The following is a 13,193-nucleotide window of genomic DNA, read 5'->3' on the forward strand; positions in this document are numbered from 1 at the left end:
GGAGTTCGCGACAAAATACAGGCAAATGAGCTGAAAATTGCTCAAAGTGAACAATATAATCAATACATTGATCACAATCTCAGCACAGAAGACGGCAGATACATCGCAAAATCGCAAACCAATTTTCAAGCGGCAAACGTACGCACCAGGAATATGATAGCGAAACTACCCAAGGAAATTATCCCGGTTTACAATTCAATAATCGCGGATCAACTACAACATGGATATATTGAAAAGGTCGACGATGACGATTCAAATACTGGGCATTACCTGCCACATCGATCAGTCAAAAAGAACAGCGTGTCGACACCCCCTGGGCGACACCCATTCGAATAGTATATGACTGTTCCGCGGCAAGTAAAAACCAACCAAGCCTCAACCAATGTTTGGACACTGGACCGCCGCTACTCAATTCATTGACATCGATTTTACTTAGATTTCGGTCAAATCCCATTGCAGTAACGGCTGATATTGAGAAGGCGTTTTTGCAAATCAAGCTACACGAATCTCACCGCTGTTATACCAAATTTCTGTGGTTAACAGACCCAGCCGATATCAACAGTTCATTCGCAACTTATCAATTTAGATCGGTTTTATTCGGCGCTACATGCTCACCTTTTATTTTGAACGCCGCACTTAGACATCTAACTACAGAACACATTTCGAAAACTGCCGCTCAAGTTTTACAACGGGATATTTATGTAGATGTCGTCGTCACGGGCAGTGCAACCATACAAGAGGCGATGCAATTCTACGATGAATCTCAACGTATTCTCTCTACCAAGAAATTCAATCTCAGACAATGGAATACGAGCGATCCATTACTGAAACAAATCATCGAAACCGACGGTCGAGCAAACCCCAAAGACGACGTTTCAATTCTAGGAATCAAATGGAATTCCGCGGACGACGTCCTACAAGCCAAACAACTACGCGCTCCATCATTTGGACCGTTAACTTCTAAGCGCGATATCGTAGCCTACTGTGCTAGCTTATACGACCCCCTGGGATATTACTCACCAATTCAAGTCCGTGCAAAACTCATAATTCAACAGTTATGGTTGACTAATCATAGTTGGGATAAACCGATCGAGTCAGAATTATTACCGATATGGCAAAACACTGCCGAAGATCTGCGGACAATAACCGACTACAAAATGAACCGCAAGTATTTTGCTGATAAGCCAACCAACGTCGAAACACACACTTTCACCGACGCGTCAACAAAGGCCTACGGAGCAGCCGTGTATTTGGTGTCCGATAAGGAATCCGCCTTAGCCATCGCAAAGACACGCATAGCGCCTATAAGCAAACAAAAGTTGACACTTCCACGTTTGGAACTGATGGGAGTCCTAATTGGTACCCGACTTGCTCAATTTGTTGGTGAGGCACTCGCTCAGAAATATTCTATATTGAAATATGTATTATGGTGTGACAGCCAGATAACTCTTCATTGGCTCAACGGACGAGGCAAACAAGATACTTTCACACGAAATAGTCACCGAAATCAACGTCTTTCCCCAAGAACACCGTTATGTCAACACCACAGAAAACCCGGCCGATCTAGTCACTAGAGGCGTTTCACCGACAGAACTGATTATTTCCAAGTACTGGTGGCAAGGACCCAAATGGTTGACAAATAAAGACAACTGGCCAATATGCGATTTATTTGAACCCGCTAAACAGAAATCTAATCGCCATGTGAAACATAATACTACATCAGAAATCACCTCGTCTGAATCAAATGTACTACACGCGGTTACGACTTCACCCAATTTTGATCGAGATGAAATCACCGCTCACTTCGAGTCGGCCACAATAAGCGAACATTTCAAAGTTAACTCTGCCGAACCCAAAGTGATACCCAAAGTAGCAAGTTTCAACGCCGACGCAGTATTTCATATTGACTCTTACCGCAATTTGTCACATTTAATGCGTGTAACAGCTTATGTTTTGAGATTTATCAAAGTTCTTAAAACTCGACTCAACTTGAACGCGCCAATCGTCTCTGATACAGAGAACAGCGCCCAAAAATCAACGCCTGACGCCAACGAGATGATAACAGCCGAACAACTGTGGATTAAATCCATTAAACGTCAATATTACGGGGAACTCATTGACTGTCTTGTCAAAAATAACTCGCATCTCGGCGCTCTCCGTAAACAACTCAAGTTATTTGTGGATGACAATCAACTGATCAGAGCCGGTGGTCGCATACAAAACGCGAATTTACCAATAAACACGATACATCCACTACTCCTACCCGGTAAACATCAATATACTACTTTAGTTATTCGCGACGCACACGTCTGACTTCAGCATGCCGGAACCAACGCTACAACTTCAAGACTACGCGAAAACTACTGGATTACATCAATGCGACGCTTCGTGAAAGCTGTCATTCATCGCTGCGTGGTTTGTAAACGTGTGGACGGGTCAGCATACTCAAAACCAATACTGGCGCCTTTACCCAAATTTAGAGTACAACAAACCGTGCCATTCTCTACGATTGGAATTGACTACACCGGACATTTGCTTGTCAAAGACACCATTACACAGTCAATAGTAATGGTGTACATTTGTTTGTTTACCTGCACGGTGTCACGGGCTGTCCATTTAGAACTGGTCAGAGATCTTTCTACAGAGTCATTTCTTCAAGCCTTGCGTCGATTCGCGGCACGTAGATCAACGCCCACTCTCATCGTGTTAGACAATGCATCGACATTTGTCTCCGCCGCGAACGAACTTCGGAAAATCAGCACTGATCCCTAGCTGTGGAATCATAGCCCTATGTTGCCGACCGCATTATTTACGTGACTGACTCTGGCCGGTCCATAGGGCTATGGGGCCTTGTGCGACTGAATACCGGTTAAAATCCACATGCCAAATTTGGTCGTCGCGAAAATCACATTTTAAAACCTTCGAAAGTACTCACTATGTTTATTTACTTCCAAACAATGACCAGAACCTATTTGCGCTGTGAAATGATGACAGTGGTCATAAAAAATTGACTTTATTTACCGTACACCGAGTCGCAGAAAAATAACAAGACGAAAGACGCCATTTTGTATTCCAGAGTTTATAGCAAATTACGCGAGACCTATAATTTTGTACCACGTGACCGAAATCAGTAGATAAATTGCGTTTATGCAACTAGTTTCCATTATTAAACAAAAATCATACAATTATAAATACTGTATGTGATTGCTTTCTTGGAACAATTAGAATAACGGGAAGAGTGAGTTTTATTCTTCCACCACTGTATCACATGACCGCCAAACGAGATTACATTTATTCTGTGCTAGGGAGTGTGGGATGTCAATGGCTGCCGTTTTCTCGTAATTTGCTTGGTTTCCGCGGTAATTGTAAAATATCACAAATTATTGCTTATTTATAAACACAAATTGCAAACAAAAGTTTGTATGTTATTCATCCAGCAATCAATTCACAATAAAGGTACGTCACACCATAGTAATCGAAAGCAAAAGCGATTTAATTTACGTATGCCAGATTTCTGTTTTTAAACTGTGATAGATCCCGTAGCTCTATGTTCGACGTACAACTACAAAATTAAAAAAAAGACGTCCAAATGAAATTGTTAGAGCGAAATTCGATTGTAGGTCGCACCAAAGAGCTACGGAACCGCAGCTACACTGATCCCATGGTATTACAGTACCTTTCCGAGAATCGTCTCACTTGGCGCTTCACACCGAAACGCAGTCCGTGGTGTGGAGGGCTATTCGAACGCATGATATCGATCACAAAAACTTCCCTCAAGAAAATACTGGGCAGAGCTTGTGTGTCATATACTGAATTAGCGACAATTATCACAGAAATCGAGTGCGCAATTAATGCACGTCCTCTGACTCATGTTGCGTCAGATATTTCGGACTTGAACCCACTGACTCCCTCGCAATTGATAAATTTACGTGAAATACACGGTCTCGCGAGAATTCAACAGAACGACTCAGACACCAGCGTCATCTCAAATCACAACACTGCAAACCGTCGCTATCAATACATGATCGCGCTACAAAACGCATTTTGGCAACGGTGGACCAGCGAGTACATCACATCATTACGCTAGCCGTGGTTTCGCGGCGTTTTGGGTCCGGGAAGGTATTTTGCTTCGTCTGTCAGTTATATATACATCGTCGGTATACAGTCGGACCCTAACGCCGCGGGTCCAACTGTGGAGCAAAATGGTAAAAATGGCAAATGACACTACCGACCTATATAACTGGTCGGAAAACAACAAAAATATACAGATTTCCCTCAAGTAAAATACCTCCACGGGTAAACTAAATCATAATGTTCCCTCGACAGAAATCTGGGTTCGTTATTTCTTCGTTGTAGTTTATTTTTCAACCATTTCTCACGATTTCTGCAACCTCAGTTAGCGACAACGCCGCCATCTTGAAAACTACGAGAGTAAAGCCAAGTCTCGCAAAACGATCACGTGACTTCAAGATATCAACAAATCCACGTGTTTCTCTGGTTACGAAGACGAATACGGCGCTCAGAGCCAGGAAAGGATTTAAATAACAATGAAAAAAGTAGTTACACTGAAAATATATTAATAACGTTAATTATTATGTATATAAAGAAAAATTACATGTAATGTATACTTAATAAACTTGTAATGTATATTTCTGTATCAATAAAATAATGAATTAATTGACTGCATATTTAGTAATTACTTTCAATTTTCATATGTAGTTACATGTGACAATGGCTGACAATATTGAACCATTGTATGAACAAGTCAGAAACAAATACCTCAATTGTTTTCAATATGACTTAAAGATAGAACAGCAACGCTTAATTGCACTCATTTTGGGCAATACACACTGTTTAGGAGTGTTACCCACTGGTTATGGCAAAAGTGATTGTTACATATTGTCCACTCTATTATTGGATGCTAAATTTCCAAAGAAAAAAACATATAACCATGGTGATCTCACCATTACGAAGTTTGATATTTGATCAAATGAATGTCAAACTTTAAATAAATGTGGAATAAGTGCAGCCTGCATAAAAAAATGGAAGAAATGGAAAAAGAAACTATTCAAGGTATGTAAAAAAAAAAACAGGTGGTTTCTGCTGTGAAGATAAAATAAGTTGTGTGAAAATAGTATGAAAAGTGCTGTTGATATCAATTAGTGCTATGAATAATTAAATTTAAAATCATGGATATATATATATGTATTATATATTTGATTTATAATGTATAAAAAAATATGTGTAAATTGCTTTTAATAGTATTTTCTTACCAATTTGGGTGGCAGTCGCCTTGTCTTACTCTGAGGTGTCACTGGTTTGTGAAATGGAGAGCACAATACTCTAGTTCTTTTTCTTTTGCCAGCAAACTTTGATGGAGAATCCATGATGGTAAAGTGTGAAAACAATTACATCACATTTAGACATTATATTCAACAATAAATTAACTCAATTAATTCATTTAAGTATTTTTTATTCAATAATACATATACATTACATGTAATTTTTCTTTATATACATAATAATTAACGTTATTAATATATTTTCAGTGTAACTACTTTTTTCATTGTTATTTAAATCCTTTCCTGGCTCTAAGCGCCGTATTCGTCTTCGTAACCAGAGAAACACGTGGATTTGTTGATATCTTGAAGTCACGTGATCGTTTTGCGAGACTTGGCTTTACTCTCGTAGTTTTCAAGATGGCGGCGTTGTCGCTAACTGAGGTTGCAGAAATCGTGAGAAATGGTTGAAAAATAAACTACAACGAAGAAATAACGAACCCAGATTTCTGTCGAGGGAACATTATGATTTAGTTTACCCGTGGAGGTATTTTACTTGAGGGAAATCTGTATATTTTTGTTGTTTTCCGACCAGTTATATAGGTCAGTAGTGTCATTTGCCATTTTTACCATTTTGCTCCACAGTTGGACCCGCGGCGTTAGGGTCCGACTGTATACCGACGATGTATATATAACTGACAGACGAAGCAAAATATCTTCCCGGACCCAAAACGCCGCGAAACCACGGCTAATCATTACGCGAGAGACACATCAATCAGCACGGTGAAAGTCGGGGATATAGTCTTAGTTCACGACAATATCAAGAAACGTGTGTTTTGGAGCTTTGCACGCGTCACCAAGTTACTTCCGGGTTCTGATGGAATAGTGCGAGTGGTGGAAATCAGAACCAAACACGGTAAAACTAACCGCGACATCTCTCGTTTGTATCCACTTGAACTTTCATCCGAAACTGAGTTGGTTTCACGTCCCAATTCAGAATCACCGTCAACGGAAGATTCTACGCCGATCGACGTTGATTCACAACCAACTGCGAGCGACGTGGATGAAACTCAATACACTACGCAAACTGATTATTCAATGCAAAGAAGACGATCCAAGAGACGATCTGCGGAAATTGCTGAACAAAAGATTTACCGGCAGTATGAATCAAATCTTGTGTAAGCAAACAAACTCAATATGTTACAGAACTGTTAGAATATTACCCAAACTTTTGATACAAAGTAATCTTTCATAACAATTATTAACTCTTACAATGTTGTTTCAAATTTGTTCCATGAAGAAATCCTAGAGTTGACACGCGTTCTAACAATAACATTCGTGACCTTTAGGTCAAGCAGTGTCAATCACATCCGGTATCCATGGATACCCTGATAAGACTTCACCATTGAAACAAACTTGTTCAGGCTAGCAATCAGCTGGTCTACTGCATATTATCGTTTCATTTCAGAACTTTGCTGATGAACTATAGAAACCATAAGTACTCTAGTAATATTTACACCCAAATGTAAATTTTTCAGGGCAATCTTTAGCTTAGTCTATGATTACTGTGTTAGTCAGTTGAATGATCATGCATTTTATTTCTAAGTATTGTGCCTCAAACATTTGTTTTCATTCTGTGACACAATAACAAACCCAATGTTTCATGTCTGCTTCGCATTTTTTTGCTGGGCAGTATGTCGGGGCACAGGTCAACATGTGTGTTTGTTTGTTAATTAATTAAATACACAAGAATATGTATCAATACATTTCTACTTTTAGATAGATTTATTCATCTAGTGTTATCTTTATAAACAGTTTAGATTATTCTAGTTTATTCATATTTCCCTATTAACTGAGGAAATTACCCTATTATTTCACTGTTAGATCGTTTACATGTGTTCGTACATTAAGAGTTACCCCTATGAGCAATGGAATCGACCTCAAACATGCTAATTATTATGCAGTGTTACCCATGATTCCTACTCTCGATGGATATGGCGGTCATCAATGGAGACCACATTTGAATTTAGTTCATAGTTTTTCAAGTTATTCACCTATTTGCCCCTCATCAAGGGCACTCACAGTTTAATACTGAAGTTTGTACTACTGATGTAATTACTGGTTGAAATGTTCAGCGTTCTACCCATGAATAAAGAAGTCATTACGACTTTCTTTTGAACTCGATCATTTGAGTCTGCTGTATGTTCTGTGGAGATTTATTAAACGTGGCGATTTATTCGAACCGAATTCCCACAGCCACAAATAGCGAACTTTGTATGCGAAGGCTTAATATTCCCGTGGATGCATTGGCATGTACTGATATTAACTGTCAAAATCAAGATTACCATACTATGACACATGCGTATTATGATGACATTGTAAATTCACTTAAAAAAGCTACGAACATCACCTTTGGACATACAAACTCTTATAAGTGTTTTAAACCGGTATCTAGATGGAATGATATTGTTAAGAATGCTCACAATTTGGCCCGTGACTGTTTTTCGGTGTGGCGTGCCACAGGAAAACCGAGGCAGAGTTATATTTTTCAAATGATGACGTCATCGAGGGCGAAGTTTAAACTCGCACTGGGTAATTGTAAAAGATCACAAAAGTTTAAAAGTTTATTTACTGGTATTTTTTTAAGTTTTGGTAATCGCGAAAGCCCACAAGGAACTGACTAACAACCAATACAAATCGCGTTCAAGTCTCGTAGAATCTGCAACCAATCAGAACTCGTGTTACAAATCACTTTCTAGAGCAGGAGAAGCGACACAACAAACAAACACACGAACAATGGTGGACTTGTTTTTCTGCTGTATTTTTTCGGAAGACGTATGCTAAGTTACATTGAACAGTGCAAATACGTAAGTTATCACTATCGATTTCAGTAACTATTCACGTGCCTTGTTTTTTGACCTGCCATTTACTAGTTAGTTTAGCTTAGAAAATGATTAACGTTATGAATTATTGATTTGATTGTAAGATTTCCGTGCCGTAACGAAACAATCATAAGCGATTTTAGTATGTGGTTGGTTGCCGAAATCATTATAACTTAAAAAACAAAAGGTCTCTGCCGAAATCTAGCAGGAAATAATGCTTATAAATGACACTAGTTATACAGGGTCGGCTTAAATCGTAGTAGCGTCAATTTTGGGCGTCTTTTATCATTTATAAACAATATTTTCTACTAGACTTCGGCAACCAACCGCACATGTTAGATCGTCAACTTCACGTCCCAGTAACACATTATACTACCAGTAATTGTGGAAATAATTGGTTTTGTATTTTGTCCACACAGATTAATCATGGCAACCCAAAGAAACCTGTGTGCAGTTTGTGATTTAAAGTTTCACGATAATCCAGATATCTAATGTGATGTGTTACAAGATATACAATTACCATCATGAACTCTACAATGTATACAGTTGGTATTTTCATCGACCTAAAAAAGGCGTTCGACACTATAGATCACAAAATCCTAGTCCAAAAATTATGTAAATATGGCATTCGAGGTGTTGGATGAGGAGCTATCTTAGTAACAGGTTACAGCAGGTCTGTATTGATGGTATTAACTCAGATATAATGAGTATAATTCATGGTGTTCCGCAAGGTTCAATTTATGGACCAACTTTATTTATACTATATGTAAATGATATCTGTAATGTATCATAATTGTTAAAGGTTATTCTATATGCAGATGATACTAACATATTTTTATCTAGAGAATATGAAGAAGTTACACTTATGGTTTATGGCTAACTAATTATCTTTAAATATTTCTAAAACTAACTACATGATTTTCTATTGTAAAAATGTAAACAGTGTCCATCCAATCAATGATGTTTATATTGAAAGAGTGTATCATACTAAATTCTTATGTGTAGAACTGGACTGTAAATTCCAGTGGAAAGAAAATGTGAAAAATATTCAGATTAAAGTTGCTAAAAACTTAGGTATTCTTTACAAATTAAAATACCTGTTAGATTCATCTGTACTTAAAAATCTGTATTTAACCCTTATATTGCCATATCTTGTGTATTGTTGAGGAAATACATATAAAACTACTTTAAATTGTTTATTTTTACTCCAAAAAATGCTATAAGAATTGTTACAAAAGAGGTATACTTTAGCCATACAAAACCATTATTTTATAAACTAAATGTATTAAATGTATATGATCTAATTGAATTAGGCCAGACTTTTATTATTCCTTGTTTCGCGAACCCGCCGAATGAACAGGAGCCGAAAATGAAATAAAAATAAAATTTTATTTCAGCATAATTTCTCGCGCCCACCGATTTGTAAGCGCAAAAAAATGCTAAAAAATATATTATTTTTATCTTCATTTTTATGCCGTCCGCCGCATAACAAATCCAAGCTGCATTTCCGTGGGAGTAAATGAGCAACAAGGTTATACATGGAATAAAATTTTATTCCATTTCTTTGCTCCGATCAATGATCTCACTTACAATTCTTTGAGAATCACACAAATCTAATGGGAAAAAAGAATTAATTTTATTTCTTTTCCGCCCTCCTCAAATTGCCTTATAAAAACTTGAGAAACAAGGAATAAAAAAAGTCGGGCCTTAAGAACCATGCTTGTAATGTATAATGTTTATCATAAAAAAATCCCAGAAAACATCTTGAAGTACTTTACAAATACCCATAAAGTACACAGCCATAGTACAAGACAACATTTAGATTTCTGTATAAAATATAGAAGAACTACTCTCAAGTCAATGTGTATGTAATGTTATGGAGTCAAACTTTGGAATACTAGGAATATCAAAAATTATATTAAATATTACAATAGTCAAACAAAATTTAAACACCTCTATGTAAAGAGTTTGTTAAATAAACCAGGACCTTGCCATGCCAAAATCATCACATCCCCTATAGTCACAATGTATACAGGTGGCAATGCTTCTTGTTGCCCCTTTTCTATAGCTGTTATATCTGCTTGTAATTTTAATTTTTTTTTGTATGTCACATTTAGCGCTATAGAAATAAAAAGCTTTGTTATTTTTGTTATCATCCATATGTGTGATTTGTATGGGTTTTAATGACAAGCTTGTAAAAGCTCAGAATACAAATTGGAGGTGTTCATGATGTAAAAATAATTTGCAAACTAGCTAATTTACACTAGTAAATTATCCCCAACAGTAATGCCATGTAGATACATCCCTATCAAATTTGATGCAAATCCTTTGATTTGTTCACAAGATAATTTTCTGGAACACCCCTTAAACTCGCATTTGAGCTAAAAATGAATCGTATAATTTGTAATAAAAAAATATTTATTTACATTAATGATGTTTTTTTTTTCACTTAAATGCATACATGATCAACGAAGTGATATGTACATGTACATTGATTTATTCAGTTTGGTCTGCTTCCAAACTTTCATTAGAATATGAAGACTGATGAATCTGCCAATGCAGCATCCGATTCTAAACTGCACGTGTCATCTGATGACTCATCAGTCTCTGTATTGGCACAGTAATGGACCATATATTTTTCTACACAGTTAGCATGAGAGTCGCAATTACTACAAGAACAGTTCCGTTCACATATATCACAGCAGTTGTGATGCGATTCCTTGTTTTTTAAAACACTTAAGTCTTTACTGGATGTAAAATCTTTAAATAATTTAACTCTCCTACAGAGAGTATCATTTTTGACATAACTTTTTAGTTTTGGACAAATGTCGCGTAACATTCCACCGTGATAAAATAACACGGCATGAGATGATTTACCATCTCTTCCAACTCTGCCAGATTCTTGTATATAGCTCTCGAGATCAAATGATGGCCCATAGTGAAGTACATGGTATGTTGATTTCATGTCAATGCCCATACCAAGAGCTGTTGTACATAAAAATAATCTCAAAATTAGAAGTAGATAATTCAGTAAACTCTTTTAACTGCGATTCCTGGACTGTATTATCCGTCTCGATGTGATTGAGGGTATTCGTCCTTAAAAAAATGATAAAGTGTTCCTGTTGCATCAGTAGATGAACAGTATACTATTGTCCTAAGGGATTCATGTAGATCTTCTCATACATGTAGCTTGTCGACCATTCAATAAAATGATGATAGTCTGATGTTATCTCTGTTTGGGCAAACATTTACAACTTTGCAGTCTGCATAATTAAACTTTCCTTAATCTGATTTTGCAGACATTTTGATGCTGTTGCTGTTAATGCCAAAACTCCGACACCAGGAAAAAAAACGATCTCAGTTCCCCAGTTCGGAATGCCCCTTCTTGTGCCTTTCGCCTGCTTTTGTTACTTGCATCAGATTTTTCACCCCTGTTAAATTGATCAAAAAAATTATGCTAAATTTAGATGTTAAAGAGATTCATGTTGAATTCAAGGTTATGTCATGTTTGTCATAGTTTTATCATTATCGGTACTGGACCATCATCAGGATACTCAAAATAAAATAAAAATCGAGATTACAAGAGTCCAAAATGTGGTACATGTATATGGTAATAATGTTGTTTTTTTCACTTGTTTCTCAAAAAATCTGACATAGGATGAAAAAATTGTATATTAATATAGTGATACAAATCCTAATATTGTTGAAAAATTTCATAAAATTTACACAAGAATTTAGTCAGTTTCCAGATTATATATACAATGGAAGTTCTTTCCCATAATGCAGTGAGTGGTTTAGAATTACAGATCGACTCAAAATGCCTCTAGTGTCAATTATGGAAATAACATGCATACCAATTTTACAAGCAAGCATACAAGCAATATACTTACCACTTCGGAATAGTATGAACTTCATCAACTACCAATAATACAATCTTATCACTATGATGTTGATGTAGCATGTCTATGAAGGTGTGCTTTGTTCCCCTGGGGTACCATATATATAGGTTGGCGACTTTCTATCAATCTGGATATCTCTGGCCATTTTTGCACTAAATCCCAACAAAGTCAAACTGTCTATCTGGAAGAATTACCAATTGATCAATCACCAAGATATTGAAATAATAACAGGAAATATAGATTTCGAAATGAGATGAACCAGTCAAATTAAACAATTTCCAGTGACAGTACTGTTGTGCAAGTAAATTACCATTTATAAAATAAAACATTTATTTGGTCACAGTCCCTCTATAGAGGATAGAGGGACTTGGTCTTTCATTAATGGGACAAGAGGCGACAATATTAAAACACAACCTCCTTGTATCCTTGTTAATGTGACTAACATGAGTGGTAGGCGACTGACTAACTGTGCCGATCCTACTTTAGGTCATTTTTTTATTATCCAAGCATGGATGTACTTAATTACATCCATGGTCCAAGAAACGTTCCGAGCGCCTTTGAATAACACTGGTGTTTTCATTTATATCCACACGAGTACGCATTTTCGCGTATATAAATATTGTTACTTGACTAAACGGCCACCAATACCCGACATAGTTCAATCATAATAGGAAACATGTCATATTCAACAAATACTCACCTCATGGTCAATTATTTGTTTGAGTTTCTCGCTCGATTGGCCGGTAAACGCCGCCATTTTAATTTTTTGTGATCATTTCATGCGCACGCGCAAAGTGCATCACCATGTTTTCGTAAGGCGCTCTGTGATTGGTTGACTAATCCCGTCAGCGGAGAGGTACTTGAACGCGATTTGTATAGGTAGTTGGTCAGATCCTTGTGGGCTTTCGCGATTACCAAAACTTAAAAAATTACCAGCAAATAAATTTAAAAAAAAAAATAGAATTTTGAAAAAAATATGAATGATATTATTTTAACAAAAAAAAAAAAAAAAAAAAAAAAGCCCAAACTAGGATCTTATTTTAATCAGATTGCATTCCTCCCATCCACGGTTGGTAGTGTGACAGGTGAATCTGATATTGTAAATATGTGGGCTGACCACTTTGAATGTATAC

General features: G+C 36.8%; 2 protein-coding genes and 1 long non-coding RNA gene across 3 annotated transcripts; 1 reads left to right on the forward strand and 2 right to left on the reverse strand.

Moving 5' to 3' along the window:
• The first annotated feature begins 743 nt into the window (after nucleotides 1-743).
• On the forward strand, nucleotides 744-2,313 carry LOC102803101 (uncharacterized). The gene is made up of 2 exons (XM_006825578.1): nucleotides 744-1,383; nucleotides 1,526-2,313. Exons 1-2 carry the CDS (start codon nucleotides 744-746, stop codon nucleotides 2,311-2,313), a joined length of 1,428 nt encoding a protein of 475 aa, XP_006825641.1.
• Nucleotides 2,314-10,561: 8,248 nt separating this feature from the next.
• LOC146735642 (uncharacterized) lies at nucleotides 10,562-12,974 on the reverse strand. The gene is made up of 3 exons (XR_014931157.1): nucleotides 12,761-12,974; nucleotides 12,052-12,241; nucleotides 10,562-11,592 (listed from the first exon to the last, which is right to left on the reverse strand). It is a non-coding gene; the product is annotated as an uncharacterized LOC146735642 (long non-coding RNA).
• Nucleotides 10,689-11,138, reverse strand: LOC146735643 (uncharacterized). The gene has a single exon (XM_085505974.1). It carries the CDS (start codon nucleotides 11,136-11,138, stop codon nucleotides 10,689-10,691), a length of 450 nt encoding a protein of 149 aa, XP_085362100.1.
• Nucleotides 12,975-13,193: the final 219 nt, after the last annotated feature.

This window comes from Saccoglossus kowalevskii, chromosome 12 (assembly GCF_978046115.1).
Source record: "Saccoglossus kowalevskii chromosome 12, keSacKowa6.1, whole genome shotgun sequence".
Classification (NCBI taxonomy): domain Eukaryota; kingdom Metazoa; phylum Hemichordata; class Enteropneusta; family Harrimaniidae; genus Saccoglossus; species Saccoglossus kowalevskii.

Coding starts and splice junctions, on each gene's coding strand:
- LOC102803101 (XM_006825578.1), top strand. CDS start 744: ATGCAATTCTACGATGAATCTCAACGTATTCTCTCTACCAAGAAATTC. Junction 1,384..1,525: donor CCGACTTGCTCAATTTGTTG/GTGAGGCACTCG, acceptor TCTTTCCCCAAG/AACACCGTTATGTCAACACC.
- LOC146735643 (XM_085505974.1), bottom strand. CDS start 11,138: ATGGGCATTGACATGAAATCAACATACCATGTACTTCACTATGGGCCA.